The sequence below is a fragment of the Fukomys damarensis genome, unplaced genomic scaffold, assembly GCF_012274545.1.
Source record: "Fukomys damarensis isolate Sample0158 unplaced genomic scaffold, DMR_v1.0_HiC HiC_scaffold_16, whole genome shotgun sequence".
Classification (NCBI taxonomy): Eukaryota; Metazoa; Chordata; class Mammalia; order Rodentia; family Bathyergidae; genus Fukomys; species Fukomys damarensis.
Genome location: NW_022900928.1, coordinates 129,639,100 through 129,660,358, shown reverse-complemented (window position 1 = coordinate 129,660,358; position 21,259 = coordinate 129,639,100). Strand labels below are relative to the sequence as shown.

General features: G+C 43.7%; 1 protein-coding gene across 1 annotated transcript in view; it reads right to left on the bottom strand.

Moving 5' to 3' along the window:
- Dis3l2 (DIS3 like 3'-5' exoribonuclease 2) overlaps positions 1–21,259 on the bottom strand; it is a 289,941-nt gene that overhangs the window by 151,397 nt on the left and 117,285 nt on the right. Inside the window, exons 7-9 of the mRNA XM_033763990.1 lie at positions 19,987–20,009; positions 16,100–16,173; positions 12,645–12,892 (exon numbers count right to left, since the gene is read on the bottom strand). Coding sequence (XP_033619881.1) covers positions 12,645–12,892; positions 16,100–16,173; positions 19,987–20,009 — 345 coding nt within the window. The remainder of the gene's footprint in view (positions 1–12,644; positions 12,893–16,099; positions 16,174–19,986; positions 20,010–21,259) is intronic.

Sequence of the window (21,259 nt, the reverse complement as noted above, 5' to 3'; positions counted from 1 at the left end):
CCAGGAGATGCCTGGGAAGACTTCAGGTGCTGGGCCCTGTGGGTGTCTAAAGGGGTCAAGAAAGTGTGGCAGGAGGCGACAGGCCTGACCCAATATTGTCAGGACAAGTCAGGGCAGTCACTGGGTCTTTATTGGAATTAAAGAGAAAAAAAAATTTTCTGTGTTCTGGCAAAATTTTTCACTAGGTTATATTCTAAGTCCAAAGAATCTTAATTTGTTTACTGAAATTACAACATGGCTTATAAAGACAAAATTATATTTTAGTTATGGTTTCCAAATATGATCAATGACTCCAAGTTCCTATTTGTAGTAATTAACATTTATTTTACTAAGTTCTAGAGAACATTTCTCAAGTGCTTTATTAAAATAAATTTATTACAGGTTTTCACTGAGATATATTTAATAGCAGCACAGGCTGTAGAGCTTACAGGAGATAAAAATCTAACAGGTCAGCATGTTGAAAGAGCTCACGCTTTGGGGCCTGCAATGCCCCAGAAAGATTTCTGTGCTACCTGCTTACGTGTAACTCTGCTCTCTCCCTAAAAATCTGAATAAGGTAGGATCTAAACAAAACTCAAATCTGCTAAGGAACTGGTGTATCAACTGTGTATTTGTCTTACAGAAGAGTTGGCTTTTGTATTTTAAATTTCAATGTAAATTTTATTTACACTCAAGCATGAAAGTTTGCCCTTTCATGCAATATCTCAGCTTTCAAAGTAGTTTCTATGTCCTTCTATTCACAGTTAGGAAAGATGACAAAACCTGCTTTAGGATGACTACAGCTCAGTGTTGCCCAGCAATGTCTGGTAGTTCTCTTAAAAACCACAAATCAGTTTGCTCTGCATTAAAATATGTCCTTCAGAAAGAAATTTAAAACTCTCAAAGCTACATAAAATCCCAGGAGACAAGACCTTTAAATGAGAAGTGGGATCACTGAACACAAAAAAGAGCACAGATTAGTAATAGTAATAGTTTAAAAATTGGTATAAAGGATTGTTATAGCTTAAATTTAGATCTAATTGTTCCCTCAAAAGTCTCATGTACTTAGAGGTGGGTGACTGAATCACAAAAGCTCTAATTTCATTAGTGGATTAATCCACTGATGAAACCCTAAAGTGATGGCACAATTGGGATGAAATGGAAACTCAGGTAGTGGGGCCTTGTTGAAAAGAGTAAGTAGTAAGAGCCAATCCGGTCCCAGGCCTTTTTGTCTCTGGTTCTCTCTCTCTCTGCTTTCTGGCTGCCCTAAGGTGAGCAGCTTTTCCTCGACTACACCCTTCCACCATGATGTTTCTGCCTCACCACAGGCCTGAAAGCAACGGAGCCAGCAGACCATGGACTGAAACCATGAGTCAAAATAAATCTTTTCTTCCTTTAAAATGTTTATGTCCAGTATTTTGCCACAGCAACAGAAAGCTGGTAAGTATGAGTTTCTGTTACTAATGTATCAATATTAGCTCATTAATTGCAACACCATAAGAATACCATAGTAATATGTCAGTAAAAGAGGAAAGTAATTGAGGGGAGCATATTAGAACTGTACTATCTTGACCATTTTCCTTAAGTCTTAAATTGTTCTAAAAAGTAAAGTTTATTCAAAAAGATCTCACAGCTAAGAAGTGGAAGAAGTAATTTAGACTTCCATCAGTAGTAAGTAGCAAATAGTAAAATTACTGAAATAGTATTATTTCACACTTTAGAAAAACAATTTGTAGATATAGCAACATAGAAATGAGGATATAAAATGGAAAAATACATACACTGCTATGCAGTATAACATAGCTACATAAAAACATTTATGAACAGCCTGAAAAGGAATACCTAAAAATGGTTTGGATATTTTACAGAAAGGATTATGACTTTTTCCTCTATTGTCTAAGCATCCTTTAACATGCTAACTATATTTTTAAATTTTAGAATTATAGAAAAAAATCATGATAATCTAATAAAAACTATAGTGCCCAGTGTTGCTTTGCTACCTACATTCACTCTCTTCCACTCAGGAAGTTCATCACACCTTCCGCTCCAGAGGCAGAGCCTCATTTCTGTGATGTGATCTCTGCCAGGTGCCCCTGGAGGCTGTAATCAGAGGCCTGCTTGGTGGACCAGGCTTTGTGTGGGCTGTGACTGAAGAAGCTTGCAGCCTAACTGTATTGGCAGGCATCTCCTCAACCACAGAAAACCACTACTGGATCCCCAGGGACAGCAAAGAGAAACCTGATAACATCAATCCTCACTTTACGGGGCCTAGAGCTGTATGACCTTTAAACTTTCACTTGTAATAGGAGTCTCATTATTGAAGTCATTCTGGGACACAGTTTTCTATCACCTGCTGCTGAAAGCATCATAGTACAAAATGTTTTAAAATAACATCCACGAGAAGCAAATACCACAGGAAATGTGAGGTTCTTATGACCAACAAGAAAACTTCAGGATTGCTGGCATCAGAGTTTGCAGGGATTCACTACGCACTTACTGGGTACTGCTGGTCTAGGGCACAGCAGTTCCATAAACAGCCTTCCCCAGGCAATGGACTCACATTGCGAAGGCTTCCCTTACAGAGTCCATGTTGAGGTAGGCTCAGAAAGCACAAGCACTGCTTATTTCATCTTCACAGACTAAGACATCAAGGCCAGGAAGCCACCCCTGTCCCTCAGATCTCTCCTCAGCACACACACTCTCTCTCTCTCTCTCTCTATTTCAGCTGTCTCCTTTCTGGAATGAGCTACTTTGACAGCTCAGTCATAGTGTTTCAGGTCCATCTTCTCTTTGCCAGGAGATGGAAAAATGGTCATCCAAAACATTTCTTTACTTCTGTATCTCACTGAGACCTGTCTCTCTTAGGTGCCTAATATATGTTGGTTTCCATGAATACATGAATAAGCAATTCAGAGCCTACAAAAAAAGCAAAGTATTTTTTCCTTGAAATTCCAAAGGAAAACTTTTTTTAAATGTGAGTAATAAAATCAAACAAAACTAAGACATGTATTTATAAACTCTCCAGTCCCTCAATAATCAGCTGCCACATTAACAATATTATTTACATATTTAAAAATTTGGAATAAGAGAAAATGCCTACTCTGAACAACTTTTTTTTTTCTTTTCTTTTTTGTACTGCGGACTGAACTCAGGTCCTTGAGCTTGCAAGGCAGACGGGGGATTCATGAGCTAAATTCCTGGCTTTTCACAACTTTAATTAGGTGTGTGAAAAATATCTCCTTCATAATTATGAGTTTCCAGGTCAGGAAGATTAAAAAAAGGAAAGAAAGAGAGAAAAAAAAAAAAGAAGAGAGGGAGGGAGGAAGGAAAGGAAGGAAGGCAGGCAGGCAGGCAGGCTAGCTACAGAGATTAGCTAGTCACACTGGAACATGCCTGTAATCCCAGCTACCCAGGAGCTGACACAGGAGAACCCCAAGTTCAAGACCAGCCTATAAGACTTGGCAAGATCCTTTCTCAAATGAAAATAAAAAAGAAGCCAGGTGGGCTGGGGATTTAGCTCCATGGCACTGCACTAGCCTCATAAGCACAAGGTCCTGAGTTCAATCCCTGGTACAGAAAAAAAAAAAAAAAAAGAAGAAGAAGAAGAAGCCAGGTATGGTGGCACATGCCTGTAATTCCAGCACTCTGAAGGAGGAGGACTGCCAAGTTCAAGTCCAGACTGGGCGATCTAGTGATTTAGCAAGGTCCTGTCTCAAAATAAGAAATGAAAAGGGCTGAGTGTGTAGCTGAGTGTGAGGCCCTGGGTTTAGTACTTCGCTTCCTCTCTCATAAAATTATAGAAATTAGAATGGAAGAAATAAATGTCACTACTTACCAATGATGTGATTATCCACATAGAAAATGCAAAAGAAATACACCCGAAGCATTGAAATTTATAAAGGCATTTAGCAAGATGGCTAGATATAGGATTAATATATAAAAATGAACTGTAATTCCTTACACCAAGAAAAAAAATTTAGAAAACACAACTCTAAAATACCTGTACTTCAGAAGCTATCAGTAATAACATGGAAAGACAATTCATAAACTGGGGAAACTATATTTTCCATACCTGTGACTATAAAAGATTACTTTTTAGAATATTTTTAAATTTTACAAAAATCAAATGACAGTTCAATTAAAAATGTACAGAAAAAAGTACCAATGAATGCTCAAGTGGATAAAAGTTTAAGTAAAAACAGAATAATTAAATAGTGTCAAAAAAATCTTCTCTCCAATATCATAATTATAAGGGGAAGCCAGGTGTGGTGGAACACACCTGTAATCCCAGCACTCGGGAAGCTGAGGCAGGAGGATAGCTGTGAGTTCAAGACCAGCCTGGGCTACACAGTGAATTCCAGGTTAGTCTCAACTACATACTGAGACCCTGTCTCAAAAAACCAAATCCAAAACAAAACCAAACCAAAACAAAACAAATAATTATAAGGGGAAAATAGTAATTTGGGAACCCTGGCAGATACCTTCTCAGCCAAGCCACCAGCAATGCATACCAACCACTGTCCCTTGTGATCAGACGTGCCTCTGTGACACACCTCCCAGTAATCTCTAATCTCAGTCCAATTACAAGAAAACATCAGACAAGTCCAACAGAGAAATATCCCACAAAATCACTGGCCCTTCTCTGCAAAAGTGTTAAATTCATGAAAGGCAAAGACTAGGGGATTGTCACACACCGGAGAGGCAACAGTGTCAGTGCAATGTGGGCTCATGAAGCAGATTCTAGAACAACAACAAAAATACTTCAGCGGAAAAAATGATAAGATTGATGTAAGTTGCAGACTTTAATGATATTGTTCCAAAGTTAATTTCTTAGCTTTGGTAACTATTCCATGGTAATGTTAAGATGTTAACTCAGGAGAAGATGGATAAAGAGCATTAAGGAACTCTCGTATCACTTCACAATTTCTGCAAATTAAAATTAACTACACAAAAATGTTTAAAATTAGTGCAGACATGAAAACATTCTCTAGAAAACATATGACCACAAATTTATGGAAAGATGCTCCATCTCCTTCGTACTTAGGAAAAATAAACTAAAATAATAATTATAATAATTATATGCTTTTTTTTTTTTTTTTTTTTTGGTACCAGGGATCAAACTCAGGATCTTGTGCTTGTGAGGCAGGCGCGGTGCCACTGAGCTAAATCCCCGGCTCTATATGCCATTTTATATTTATTTGATAGGCAAAAACTGAAAAATCTCACACAATCAAGTGATGATAAGAATGAGGCAAAGGTAACTTTTATATGATACTTTTTAGTTCATGTTAGCAATGGACTAAAACTGGGTAGAAGCACTGTGGAAAATGGCTCAGCTACAAAACTGTAAAGTAAAATATATACATATGTATCATCCAATAACTTCACTTTTAATTAAATTCTAGAAAAAAGTACTGGAATGCTTGTAGGAGCAATGTTTATAATAGCAGAGAACTCAATTCACCTCAACTGTTCATTGCTAGAATAAGTCATATCATATTTCAGGAAATAGAAATATTACACATCAAAAAGAAGCATTTGAAAATATGTTAAATGAAAAAGTACAAGTTGTAGAAGAAAAAAAGGTTGTAAAACTATGTAACATTATTTAAGGACAAAAACATGGGCAAATTACTTTTAAATGCGTATTTTGATTAGAATATATAAGACTCTGGTTACCTCTAGGGGAAAAGTTTGGGGTTATGATAGAACACACAGTTAGCTTCAACGTTATCTGTGATATTGTATTTCTTAATCTGGGTGATGATTTTATGGGTTGGTTTTAATATTAGCCTCCAAATATTAGCTAAGTGTCATATATACTCTTTTGTCTGTGAAACATACTTTGCAATTAAATTATTTTTGAAATAATATTTTGGTTAAATTTGTATCAAATCTTTAATAGTATTTCTGGAAACAAAGTTTTAGAAAATTTTCATCATCCATAATGTACATTCAAATAATTTTAATAGCGAATACTCAGTAAGTTTATGCATCTCAAAAAATAAAAACTTTTTCCTAATTGTAATACTACAATAATAAACAGCTGCGAGGAAAAATATTTCCCTCATTACATAAATTTATAATAATCATTTTCTCACTAGAGTTCCTCCTTTAATACAGTTCCTACTCACAAGAGGACATTAGTTAGGCCTTACTATAAAATTGATTCGGACACTCAGTTTCTTACAGTTGACAAGGGCAAGTAATGGTGGTGTCTCTAAAAAAGTTCTATAGCAAATATGAATCAGACTGACAGTCCTGGGTGATAAGCTTTGTTTTTTGGTACCGGGGATCAAACTTGGGACCTTCCACTTGTGAGGCAGGTGGCAGCACCACTGAGCTAAATCCCAGCCCCCATGAGTGGTGTGGAAGTAAAAACTTTATTGAGGGAGGGGATCAGCTGTAGACAGAAGAAATGATCACAAAACAGTTCTCAAACAGCCCGTCTTAAAGCAAAAAGAAACATTTAACATCAACATTAATGGTCTCAGCCATTTATCCTCCTTCCTCTACTAAATATTCTCAAAAAGTCTTGGCCTTAGCCAGGCATTATGGTGCAGCTGGAGGCTGAGGCAGGAGGATCCCTGCATGTTCAAGGCCAGCCTGGGCTACACAGTGAGTTCAAGATTAGCTCAAATTACATAGTGAGATCCTATCTCACAAAAACAAAAAGTCTTGACCTTATAAGTACTCTATGCACAGGTCATGTTCTTGCAGTGATTACTTCCATCATTACCACTCTTAAAAGCTCCCATGACATTGGTTCATGTTGAAAGCTGCACAAATGGGTAAAACGGTATCTCAACCCTGAGACCCCAGAAGTGGGAAACAATCAAATACTTCACTAACTATCCAAAGCAAATGAGAAGCATGGCAAATGCCTGTCTTCCCTTCTTCCTGCTCTGTATTATGACACAGCAGAAAGTAGAGGACGAGGACTGCAGGAAAGGAATGGGGACCTCAGGAAGATTGTGTCCTCAGCAAAAACAGATGAAAGAACGGCAGAAGGAAGATCCAACCATGCTGCATGATTTCAGGGAGTGCCTGGAGGCTCCAGGGCGAATCAACGTTGTCTTGAAGGGACAGAGGAGGCTGAGGCACGCACAAGCGTTTGAGAAGGCTGATGGCATCAGAGGGTCTCCAACACTTCACTGCTTTTAAGAAGGTGGAGACGGAGGTGGGCAGAAACATTGGTGGCTGCAGACAGGGCTCCCTGAGAAAGGACTAATTTAGGGATGGAGGTCTCAACTGTGACTGCTTCCCCCACGCTTTTGACTTTTGCTCTGCTTTGACCAGTGTGCAAGATGTAGCTTTTTCCAAAGCCGATTCTTGTAGGCCACCAGGTGGAGCCCAATGGTCACAGAAAAGAGCCCCCTCCTCAGCCTGATTTGCTTTTGGTCTACCAGGCAGCAGAGCCCTGTCCCTGAGAAGGACTTACATGCTGTAAGCCCGGTTCTGCGAGCTCAAGGGTCTTATAACTCAGCCTCATGCACAGAAGAGTCTGTCAATAAGAAATGTGCACTGGGAAAGGTGAAATACTGCTTCTGTAAGGGGCTTGACTGGAGAAAGTTACTCATCATTTTGCTAATCTTGTAAGCAAGGCCACTATAACAACACTAATTCTCCCACTTGCTTTTTTTTTAAATCAACTTAGTCATTGGTTCTTTTTCCTGCTAAGTACAACTTAATTTAATTAATGTAATTTATGATCATCTCTTTAATTTATATCTACTCCTAAAGAAATTCATTATCAAAGCCAGGTGTGGTGGTGCATGCCTGTAATCCCAGCATTCAGGGAGGCTGAGGCAGGAGGATCAATGTGAGTTCAAGACCAGCCTGGGCTACACAGTGAGTTCCAGGTCAGTCTCAACTACATATTCATTATCAAAACTGAACAGAATAGTACAAGTATTTGCTCCCATCAGTCAACACACATCTGATTATCTAACCACTGGCCCTACAGTGACAACACCGGAGGTGAAGGAGACACCTGAGCAGACCCCACCCACCAGCTTCTTCTCCAGCACATGCCAGCAAGCAGATCCTCCCTTCCTCTGCTGTCATCTTGTACATCATTGGCTCCAGTGGACCCTGCTGCACTTTGCTTTCATTAAAATCAGCAGTATGGTGACTCACCCTCTAATCCTCATTCCAACAGCCTCCCCTTAAGCCTGGGCAATCCCAGGTTCAACTCCAAATTTCCTGTTCCTGCTATACTTACACTGACCGGTTCCTTTTCTCCCCTCCTTGGGCCCCCAATGCCACTGAAGATTGCAAAATAATATGACAAGATGTCAATTTGCTCTAGGTCAACTCAGATCATAGGCCTTTTTAGTACTGCTGAAAAACACTATTATGTTTCTCACAGTAGCTGCTATGAACTTCATTTTCTTCAAGATCTATCCTTACATAAAAAAAAATGATAAATCTAGGGGAAAGTCACCATGAAATATCCATGCTTACAACATCTTCGAAAGGAAGACTGGAATCCAGATTTAGGATAGAAGATTTCACAAAGGTCTGAGAAAATAAAGGCTTGAATGGCCACTATGAGAGTTTCAAAAAAACAATTTGAAAGGATTGGGAAGCTCTTAAAATCTGATTATATAACTGCAAATCATTCCAGTGAGGAAGCCAATATGGCTTTTAATTGGGATGAAAGTCTAATACTAAATATTAAAAATACTAAATGTGTTGTGATATAGGACAAGAAGCAACCTTAAAGGCCAGGCCGGGCTCACTAAGAACAGACTACTTTCGGGGCTTTGGTAACATGAAAAACTGAAATTCAGGAAAACGTGGTTGATGTGGTACAGAGAGAAGTGATAAAGGCTCAAGTGAGATCTCTCAGGACAAATCCAAGCGGAAGACTGACACTGAAGATCTGTGAGCTCCCTTCCATGGGGCACCGATGTACCACCGGGCCGGGGCAACCGCACAGTGCGGGGAGGCCAAGCCTTGAGGCCCTTCCCAAGCAAGTGACAGCACATGTTCCGTTAATGAATGCCTGCCAGTCAGACTCTGTATTAAACATGCGCACCTTCTACACTGGCGTTCTCCATCTGATTTATACCCTAGTCGTACACTGCTCCGCAGGGTGATTTTGAAGTCAGAGAACTCTGGTTCTCATCATTTTGTTCCAAACTGCTCCTCTGAGTTTTCTAGCTTGATTCATGGTTCATCTCCCTCATCAGCCTGGCTCAAGACCTCGGGGCCATCATTTCATTCCCATCTACTCATCTGACGAGTCAGCAAACGTTCACTGGAGATCCTTGTCCCGAAGGCGCTCGGTGCCAAGTAAAATACGTAAGCAAGCCATGCAACCCAAACACGCGAGCGCTACATTCAAGGCATCATTAGAAGGCACGGGAGCACCCACAAGGAAGGCTTGTGAGCCACTGAGTTGAGTTTAAAAGTTGAGCATTTCAACGAGCAAATACTGGAGAGAGAGGTGAAAGCCGCTGCTAGGAAAGGAAGTGTCACGTGCGCGCAAGTGTCTGGCGCCATGAAGGGACCCAGTTAGCGGGGGAATCTGCAAGCACCCAGGCGGAAGTAAACAGCACGGTGGAAGCCAAGCCTGTTCTCGGTAAATCATAGCCCTCTCACACAAGTCTGAGGCCTGGAAGTTCATCTATGATCCTAAGATTCATCCTTCTTGTTCATGCCCATTTCTAATCGGCTCTCAAATCTGGGAGAACTGACCTTAGCCTCCTTGAATCTTTTCGTGTTTGTTCTCTGCACAGCGGCCCTTTTGCTTCAGTCCTTCCACTTCCTCTGTCTTCCTGCAGTAGCCCGTGGCCTGGCCCTTCCTGTCCACTCTTCCACTGTGCACTCTCGTCTGAGAGACCTTTTGGCAAAGAGACCTCTGCTCTTCAGAAATGATCCTAGACTTCCCCCTTCACCTACCTCCTCTAAACGTCCAGAGTCTTTCTCCTAGGAAGAACTTACAACTCTCTGCTCGGTACTGTAGTTGTAGTTAAGTTAGGTGGTCCATTCCACTCATCTATTTCATTCATGCTTCCTCCCAGACAGTTGAGTCCCACGGTCCTGATTCACTAGGTAGCTCATCATAGAAGTCAGAGGATTCTGCCTCTAGTTAAAACTACTGACCCCAGAAAATACCAGTCTTAAACTGAATCGCTAGGATTTCCTACCCCAAGAATTCTGAGCAGGTGGGGGGGGTTACTGTGCAGAGAGGGAGGGAGCAGAACAACCCAGCTCACCCCAGAAGGAAGTCGAGAGAGGAGCTATGTGTGGCTGGGCTGGTCAAGAGGGGGAGAAGCTCTGATCCCTCTGCCCCCTTGTTAGTTCTGAGGTTCTCATAAACCTCCTCCATTTCCTGCCCTGGGTTTTAAGAGAACCATAGTTTCTCATAATAATCCCCAACTTGTATTTAAATTAGCTCAAGTGGGATTTCATTTCTTAGAATCCAATTATCCCTGTGACATTTATGTACAAGTCTTCCTGCATTACAGTTTCCTGGAAGGAGGAAACCATAGCTTGCTTACATTTGTATTTCTCAGATAGTACAGCATAGTATCTTACACGTAGTTGACCAAAACCTGTCTGGTGAACTGTATTTAAATACAGAAGAGGTAAATAACATTGGACTTGAATCATCGGTAGCAATTACAAAGGTGTAGGAAATTCCATACAGTACTGCTAAGAACAGAGGTGTAGGGGCAGAGAGGAAATTCAGAAGGAGGCCACCTCAGCTAAGTGGTTTTAGGCACAGTTTATGTGGAAGCTGACCCCACAAATACACACACTCACACAGCAAGCACTGCCACTGGCTCCTGGGCAGAACCTGGCAGAGGAGAGAGAGGAAAGCTAGGCAGTCACAGCACAGCATGTGCGGAGTAGAACACGGTGACCTCAGTCCCTAAGATCAGTAACTGACAGCCGGAACAAAGAGGCAAGGCGGCCACCAGCATGCTCAACAGCTGCGCACTCACCCCTCGGGTGACGATGCCATCCAAGAACTTATCATGAAAGCCTGCCACACTTTATTTCTTAAAATAAATTTTCTCTTTTTCACACAGATGTTAAAAGGAGTATTTTCATAAAAGACAATTTTCACGTCTTATATTTTTAAAAAAGCAGTTCTTCATCTACATACGCTCATCCTCAGATTTTTATTTTGAAAATGGCACAATACGCTTTCTGTGCATCCAGCACACATGCTCGTGGCTTCAAGGCCCCTCCTTCTTTGGCTGCTGCCGCCTTCACCCATGCAAGGGCTCCGAGTGAAGTAAGCTCGGCTATTCAGTCCTAAGGGAAACCCACACCTCGAAGATTTCTTCGCACTACACCCTTTCAATTTGAAAGCTACGGAAGCAGCTCAATCAAGAGAGCACAATGGGACACACAGGGAGGCAGATAAAAGACCAGGCTGGATTTCCTGCTCTGATGTGGAAAGTCTTCCCTCTCACTGCCAAATGGAGTGTGGTGGCGCAATCAACAGGGCCAGGTGGCACGGCCATCATCGGCCTTTTGATTTGCTGGTGAGAAACTGGCAAGCCTGTGAGGAGGACTATTTGGGCCCAAGAGCTGACATCACTGTTGGCTATGTTAGGTTGCAATCAGACTGCCTGGAGCAAAAGAGAAAGTGCAATGGTTCCCAGGTGGTTCTGAGATCCCATCAATGACCTCGAGGGTCACATAACTGAAAAGTGGCACCGGGTGGTGTCACTTAAGTTGTATCAGCATGACACACAGACTTGATCTGGCCCCCTTAGAGGCATAAAGGGCTGAATGTAAAATACAACTGATAAAAGCACAACACTGTGGCCCTCCGCCCAGTGCTGGCTCTCACAACCACAGAACCCCCGGGCCCTGGAGGGTGCCCTGCCCCTGTACACAGCAGATGACCGACAAGTGAGTCACTGAACTGGACAGAAAGTAAATCAGAAGAGACTCTTGTAGGTTGTATACCTTGTGTTCATTTCCTGGGGCGCAAAAACCAGACCCATCTCTAACAAAGGTCTAAAGATACAGCTAAAACACTATTTTTCTTTCCACAAGGGTATAAAGAAAATAGGCACAGCTTTTTCTTCAAAGCGAAAAGACCATCCTTGATGCTCTAAGGACTATGTTATACATAAGCGTAAGTTGAATTGCCAGCTCCCCCACAAAACATGGCACTGTTTCCTCCTCCAGTAGGAAAATTTAGCTTTCAATGCTACAGGTGAGACTTCAGCATTAATCAGATTGATTAGAAGCCCAATATCAAAAAACACCATCACTCAAACATGGCTTCACATTCATATTTTAAAGCAGAGAAGCCAGAGGTTCCCCGAATATGCCTAAAATAGGACTTTGCCTAATTTAACAGCAGTGTCTGAAAGGAAAGGTCTGGCTGAATGATACAATGAATTCTCTGCATGGAGAGAATTCAGGATATAACAGGACAGAAGCAGAGCCTCAGAATGTGCTTGTACTTCAGGCCAAAAACAAAAAACAAAAATGAAAAGGTGACTGCTTGGAAATTCAGAGAACATACAGGCAACCAGTTAAAGTGGCAGCTAGGGCAAGTTTCTGAAGAATCAGGTCCAAACTACACCATGTACTGTGGCTTTAATAAAGCACATAACAACTAAAATACACAAACAGGTCACCTGAAGGCCATCTAAACTGCATTTTTCTTTCCAGAGATCACCTACCCCAGGGCAAAATTGCTGTCCTCCTTCCAGTCCACAATGCGGCAGATGAAGAGGGTATTGGCGTAATCTTTGGGCCGGGTCAAGAAGTTCTGGGGACAATCCTTCAGAGGTACGTGGATTCTAGGCACTCGGTGGTCTGCGGGAGAAAACAGGGCGTACTTCCTAAACAGGTCACTGTTCTTCTCAGCCAAGAGTTTGAGGATGCCAGTTGCTGCGCGGGAATGTTTTTTTTCCAAGATGTAAACCACCTGCAGACACCAAAGATAAAAAGTCAGTCCCACCTGACTACAAAACTAGGTATCAGGCAAAGGCAGCAGGGTGTTATCTGACCAGCTAGCTGGGTCTGGGGGCTTTCAGAGGGCACCATGAAGTGCCCGCTGGAGATGCTCTGTGACTAAGAAACTTCTATCGACGTTGCAACGAATACCCCGTCAGCATTTACACCCAGGAAAAACTATGCAATGATACACCGGTGGGTGAGAGAAAGTGCTTTTCTAACCAGGCCCTGTGTCTTACGAAGGCAACTCATACTCTAGCAGGGAAATACTGGTCCTAGTATTTGTTCCACACTATATTTTTCTCACATGAACAATACAGGAATTGCTTTAAATGTTGTTAAATACAAATCACTGTAAGTTGTAATGTCTAGTTCTTTGCTGAGATTTCCCACTTTCTCAACTGTTTCAGAGAACTGGCTCATGGTTTGGTGAACCACCCTTCTGATGGTCACTGCACAATCCTTATCCAATAACCACAACTGTGTAGGTTCCTTGAATGTTTTTCTCAGTCTCCATCTTCCTGGTTCTTAGTCTGACGAAGAGTTTCTGGCTGTGGCTGGACAGTTGCCACTTAAATCTTTCATTTTAGAAGGAGTCACCCTATTGAGATTTTGCGTGCTGGTCCCAGCCAGCTATTGTGGCCCAAGTTCCAACAATTGTTTTCAGAGGCACCGCAGGACCCTTTGATACATTCCTTCTAAATGGTACCACTGGTCTCTGCTGGCACTGCCTGTAGGGGGAAGGTTCAACATATGAAAGGAGGAAGGGGCTTTCCATTTGGGGATCCTGCTGTGGCAGGATCTCCCTTACTCTGCTACCGGGCTGCTCTGTTTCTCTGGAGGTGAGAGGGGAGTCTCTGGTCCACAAGGACAAAGAGATTTTCTGGCTCACTCACCTGTCATGGTAGAGGCTCCCTTCTAAGGACTATGGCTACCTGGTGGCTCTGCGGGAGGACAAAAGGGCTTCCCAGTCAGAGCTGTTGCTGAGACAAGATGCTTTCTCCCGATGCCCTCAGACTGTCTGGGATTCTGGGTGGGAGAAAGGAGTCTCTGGCCCAGAAACAAAGGCTTCCTGGGCTGGCACTTCCTGTGGTGGGTGTCTCTTATAATAGCCACTTAGATGCCTACAGTCTCTTGGTGGAGAGAAGTTCTCAGCCTGAGGGAAAGGAAGAGCCTTCTCCAGGCCACCAACTATTACCACGACCCCCACACCACCCTGCCCACCCAACCCCCTGCAATGGCCCTCACTGAGAGGCATGAGTGACCTGGCCATCTCCTACTGCTCAGCTGGGAATCAGAAACGCTGGGCCTGGGTCACCTTCTCGTGTGGGGCTTTAAGGTCCCTGTGGCTTCTATGCCTGGGTCCCCACCTAGTGTGCCTTCCTCTCTTCCTCTTTCAGGGCTCTCCTTCAGTTGCCTCTTAATTTTCCAGGGTTTTCAGTTGTACTTAGTGAGAGCAGCAAAACAACATATCTACGCCATCTTGTCCGAACTGGAAGTCCAAGCCCCATGATTTCATTTCTGATAGCACAAAAATGTAAAGTGGCTCCGCATTCCCTCTGCTTCACACCATGCTGACCACCATGGCAATGACGCCAACACAGCGTAAGTTCTGCGTACAAGTGTTGCTTTACCTTGTAATTTCAGGTTGAATTCATGAAGAAACGTTATACAAAAGACAGAGGAGGAGAGGGAGAGGGCAGAGCCGAGTGAGCACAGTTGCAGGAACAGAGGGCTGCACTACTGGGGTCACTCAGGAATGTGACCCAGAACAGCCAGAGGTTAGACAAAAGAAGCTATTGCCTAGGTTTTTATGTGACCACTCCCTGCTTGTTTGTTTGTTTAATGTAAGCTGTGGTGTTTTAAATACCAAACAGGTGAACAAAACAGGCATGTGAGCCAGATCCATCCAGCCCCAGGCCATGCATTCAGTAGCATTTTCCATACCGCCTGTTCTCTGGTGTACAGAGTTCACCCTCAAAAAGCTCACTGCAGTACAGCTCTGGGTTACCGGTGGGCAATGGCATTAATGCACGGAGGGTGTTAGGGAAGTGATCATGTTAAAGTATGCTCTGATGCCGCCTCACAGGCTGCATTCTCCTGGTACATCTTGGCTCCTAAAATGACCTCATGCCCTTATCTCTGGTTTCCCTCCCCCCACCAAGGCCACAGTGGTCCAGGAAAGTTGAAACCTGTGTCTGCAGGACTGGGCCCATAAAAGCAATCTGGCCTGTGATAGGTTAAAAGTAACTCACTCCTCATAAATAAGCAATAGCCCACCCCCAAACTGATAAAAGGACCTTCCTTTCTTTGTTCTCTTCTCTCTCCTTCTGCTTCTTCTTCCTCCTCTCTCCCTCTCCCTCTCTCTCTCTCTCTCTGCCTTCCTGCCTCCTGCTCGCCTCCCTACAATAAAGATCTGCCGGACCTCTCGGTGCATGAGTGGCCTAATTGGGAAGGGGCACCCGAAAGGGCACGCGAACCCCCTTTCAGAGAGTGCAGGCTTTGTACGCGCAGGAGAGATGTTCTCCTAACCAACTGGCTGGCGAGTGCCTCGGGGACACAAAGCCTCACACTACCACGTCACACTATCGTTTGCCCTCAAGCCTTTCCTGCCACCATGAACTCTACACACAGACAGAGGCAGCGGTGTTTGATCCCACAACTGAAGATGCCACTAGCATTCTACTGAATGTCAGAGCAATGAAGTAGGCGCATAATAGGGCTTTACTCATATAACTGAATGAGTACTCGAGAAAAACTAAGAGACATTTAAATTTTTAAAATTTGGTATGGGCAGGACAATTTCAAAGAAACGAGCAAAAACTTATAGAGAGTCTAGAAGGAATCTATATTCATATTGTTTCGTCAGTGTCTAAATTTTCACTCCAATTAAATAACCAAACCTGAAAGTCATAAACACCGCGTCATGAGTAGGGCCTGAGCAAGAGAGATAATGCACAACTCCAAACATAGCCACATACAAAGAAAAGGCCATGGCCCTTTATCCAAATGCAGGCAAATGAATACATAAAGTCACAAGACATCCACTTTTCCTTATTTCCTGCTTCTACTGACATTCTGATTAACTGAACAACCGCTAAGTCCCAGCTGGATTGTCTGAGGCCAACGGGTGCTCAGGTGGCAGCCAGTGGACAAAGGGGTAACTGCAGGCAGTGACCTTGGCTGATCTCTGCAGCAACTTCTCCGTCAGAGCTCTGGGGTCTGGTGACATGGGAGTGCTCTCGTCTTTTCCTAAATTAGAAAAAGAGAAAAAGAGAGAAGAGGAGGAACCAGTTAGATGCATATCCATTAAAACACAGAGGCTTTTAAATTCAGATCAGGAAAAAATTCCCAGTGAACCGCTCACCATTCCCCTTACGAAAGAGGAAAAGCCACAGGTGCTGGGGGCGTGGTGAGGCCAATCACGCCCGTGTGTTCACACACGCTGAGTGCAGCATTTGATCTGTTAACACCATTCACATGCTAACCCTCATGGAGAGCATCAAATGATGCTGAATTAAGCTTAACTGCCCCGCATCAAAATGCCAAAAAATGAGAGGTGAAATACGGCCCCAGCCCATGACCAAAGCTAGATAGGCTAGTTTATTAAACACATCTGCTGAAATAAGACAAAATCAAGCTAAATGCTAACTTTTAAAAGTAGTTTAGTACTAGCCATAACAAACAAAATGGTGGAAAAGAGACTGTATTTATTAAATAAATACCCCAATCTCAATTTTCCTGGCTTGTCTTTGTGACATTATATGGCGAGCAAAGTCTTTCAAGTAAAAAATTCCTTAAAAATCTTATAAAGTGCACATCCACCCAAGAAACTGAAGCCACATCTCCCCAGGAAGGAGGCTGTCAGACTTTGCACTGGAAGTGTGAAAAACACTTATTAACAAAGCAGCACATATACACCTATGGACATTTAAAACTTGAAATTTTCAGCCGGGTATGGTGGCGCACGCCTGTAATCCCAGCACTCGGGAGGATGAGGCAGGAGGATCCCTGGGTGTTCGAGACCAGACTGGGCTACATAGTGAGTTCCAGGTTAGTCTCAACTACATAGTGAGACCCTGTCTCAAAAAACCAACAAAACAAAACAAAACAAAACTTGAAATTTTCATTCGCTACATTGCAAATACTCTTACTCAATTAAACTGGAGTTTCTGGACTCGAGGGGACCCTCCAGAGATCTGAGAGAAACACTAATCATCAATTAGACATCTCCACAGCCAATATAAATGTATGAACCCTTTCTAAGACGGCTGCTCCTTAGCTGCGGCCCAGCCACTGGACAGGTTCCGCCCTCCCAGGCATATGAGCAGACTCCTGGGCTTCAGAGGATCTACTGTGTGCTTTTCCATCTTCACCCCACTCTACCACAGAAGAGCCACTCAGAAAAGAATTTGCATTGCCATTCAAAAAGAAACCCACACACACTGCTGGTGTGAGTGACCGCTCCATCATAAGACAGGGACAATTATCTGCGTTCATCTTTTATTTTAGACCCATAATTCAGGATTCCAAAATCATCAGACACTTTGAAAATACTTTTTACAACCTTGGAAAGGGAGAAAAAGTACCACGTAAGTTGTTGATTTGTTTGCTCCACAACACACCTTCCCGGTGTTTTCTGCAGAATAAGGTAATTCAGGAAATAGGAAGAGGAAATTATAAGTACATGCTACTTCACCCATATTTTTTCTTTCTTTCTTTTGGTACCGGGGATTGAACTCAGGTCCTTGATGCTTGAGAGGCAGGTGGCGGAACCGCTGAGTTAAATCCCTGGCCCAACATGCTACTTCAATAGTTGACATTTCCGTTTCTGATCTCAAAGAAGCTGGTCATCAAGGTGGGGAGTGAGAGACTGGCTTTTCCACGGTAAGTGAAATGCTGGGCAAAAAGCTTCTCTGGGATGATGACTGTTTCAAAATGACTACAGCTGGGCATGGCGGTGCATGCTTCTAGCCCCAGCACCTGGGAGGCAGAGGACGGAGGACCGCTGTGAGTTCGAGGCCAGCCTGAACTACATAGCAAGCCCGTCTCAAAAAACAACAAAAAATTGGTTTTAATTTAATAAATAAAATGACTACAACTTCAGGTTCCAGCACCACAACAAACAGCAAGTCTTCTGTTGTAAAGGTTATTCCAGGTCACACAGGAAGAGAGACAGCAAGCCATGGAAGTGGGCCCACGCATGATTCTCAGATAGCACACCTGCACATGACCTCTCCAGGTTCTGTGCTCAGTTATCCTGGCAAAAGCAAGGCTTTGTTCAAAGCTACAGAGTCATAAATTACAATGAAGTTTATAGGCTCCCAAGTGAGAATCACAGGTGGTCAATGGATGTAAAGAAATACAGTGCCAAGATGGAAAGGTGAATCGCCTTAGTATGTTTCCAACACATACATATTGCCACACTGAAAAACAAAGTTGTCGATTTAATGAGAGAATCACCTGCATTGTTAATCACAAGATCGCTTACTTATTCATTCACTTATTCCATGCATATTCACTAAGCACTGAGCTTTGAAGATTCAGCTGTAATTAGAAGAGATACGAACCCAGCACTTAGGGAACATATAGGCGAATGTGGAAGTGACATCCTATAAGTAATCACTCGATAAATACAGAATTCCAAGTTGTGGTGAATACTAAGGAAGAACCATCCTAAGCAGAGGCAGAGGACGTCAGTTTAGAGGTCAGGAAGGCTTGTGAGGAAGCGCCATTTAGGCTGAGACAGGAGAATGATTTACAGAGTGATGTGGGGATGGGGTTGAAGCAGGAGGCTCTTTGCCCAATCAAGGATGAGAAAGAGACCGTCGAGACTGGAGTGAGCAAGAGTGAGCGGTGCGAGAGATCAGAGACATAGAGCTCAAGGCCGGTGGGGCTCTGTAGAAAATAAGAACCCAGAATTCCAGCCTAGATCCAAAGGGAAGCTGGCTTTCGCACATGAGTGGCACAGCCCAAGACCAGACCAGAGCAGGCTGAGTGGGTGTGGGAGACCATGAGAGCCGCTGTGCAGACCAGGCAGGAAAGGCAAGCTGCCAACGCGGGCGCTGGAGAAGGAAGAAGGCACACTCCGCGGCTGAGCTGGCAGATGGGCAGCTACTTGACTTGAGAACCGAGGGTAAGAGATGTGGAGGATTTGGGACAGGAGAAATGTAAGACAATTTCCAGCTTCCTGACACCTGCAGCCAGGCTGAGGGAAGTAAAACTCATGTAGAGCTCTGTTTCAGAGGTGGCTAGGCATGAAGGCCGCTTCCGAGACCTCGACGGGATGATGTTGTATAAGGAGGGAATACAGAGGTCTGGAATCCACACGGAGACCTGGCAGTGTCTTTGGACACAACTTACACGCGGAGTGCTTCCGTGTTTACACTGGGGCGTGGAGACTCAGAGCCATCCGTCCAGCCCTGCATCCACAACCCTCTGGACTGCTCCACACTGCCAGCCTGCTGAGGAAGGAAGGAGAGGCCTCTGAGGAAACTGAAGAATGCGCAGATGCTTCTGACAGGCACGGGCCAGGACTCGTGAGTGGCCCAGTACTGTGAGAGGGGCTGACAGGGAAAAGGCCAGGTAAGGTTTCCTGTAGTTACCAATATGCTGGATCCCACAGTGCTGGGTGGGGAGGGCAAGGAGGGGGAGGAATGAGGCTGGGTGTGGGATAGGCCAAGTTCAGGGACTCAAAAATCACCCCCAGTTACCTACTCTACTGCCTCGATTTTTAGCAGAGCAGCCTCGTTAACAGACCATATCCTTCATACACATGGTTGGAATGTCTAAGTTTTGGTCAATAAGATTCAGGGGAAAGTTTTGTTAGGGACTTTGGAGAAGAATCAAGGGCAGAGACTCAAGCTGGGCGCAGCGGCACCTGAAATCCCAGCTCTGGGGAGGCTGAGACAGAAGGATGGCAAATTTGAGCCAATTCTCAGCAACTTACTGAATCCTTGTCTCAAATGAAAATTTAAGAGAGGCTTGGAGACATAGTTCAGAGGCAGAATACCTCTCTCTGGGTTCAACCTCCAATCTCCAGTACCAAATAATAAACAAGTAAACTCACTGACTCGCTCTCTTCCTCCCTGCTAGCTGGAATACAGCCATGATAGCTGGACCTCAAGCACTCAACCTGGCTTTAGAGGCCACAGCACAAAGGTGTTTTCTACACTGAGGAGCAGCCTGACAGAACAGCTAACACTGCAGAGCTCCCAGGCAAGCGCTGGCCTGCCTACCTCCGGTCTGCTTCTGTGTGTGAGGGAAGTAAACTTCTTTCTTATTTAAGCCACCGATATTTTAGGATTTAGTGCTATTCTCGGCAGAACACCCTTCCTAACACATAGGTCCAGACAAGGAGACTGACAAGCTCAGACAGTACCCCACGAAGCATTATGAAAGCCAGCAAAGTTTTTCTCTCAAGAGTTATACACCACACGGAGATATCTTAGGGCTACGGATTTAGTAGCACCAGGGCAGAGAGAAACAATAGGAACAGAGGTCTTAGAGAGCTGGGCCACAGTCTAGAAGACACGATCAGAAGCTGAGGGGAAAGTGGCTGCTGGCACAGCACTGCAGGGTGTGGTGCAGAGAGGCAGTGACCAAGAACAAATCTGGAGGCAAGACTTACAGGCCATTTCTGAGGGGCATGCTGCCAAGAGACTCTATCACTATTAATGATTTAGCATAAAAGGTGCTTAAATTAAGAGTTTCTGATGGACTCTCAGGAATAATGCTTTGATAGAGCAATGAAATTCCTGAAGGAACTACAAAAATTGGGCAGTGTTGCCTGTGGCCCACAATGAGGCGAGAGTTGTATGTGCTCCACAGCCTTTGGTTTCACCATAGTGAAGACAGAGCTGCCAAACTCTCTTGTCCTTTCTAGGAAATAATTCTAGAAATTAGAAACTACCAAAACTCTTCATTTAAAAGAGAATATTCTGGGGCTAGGGATTTAGCTCAGTGGTGCCTCACCTGCCTCATAAGCACAAGGTCCTGAGTTAGATCCCTGGTACTGCAAAAAATAAAAGAATATTCTGAAAAACAGGTACATTACCAATATAAGCAACTGACTAGGAATAGTTGTCTTATGCCTCTTGCCAGTGAAATGAAGAGCTGGCAGCACAAGTCCCTGCAGGGCCAGGGCCATGGTCGCTGTGAATAACCACGTGCTGTAACCATGCGCTTGTAAGGCAAGAGTATGGCAGACGATGCCAGGTCACCCAGCCAGCTCCAGCGAGGCCCAACGGTGAGCAGGGACAGTCTTCAAGGTACCAATGAGTCCCCTCCTTCTCAAAGTCCCCAGTCCTAGCAGTTTCTCACCTTGAAACAAGGAATG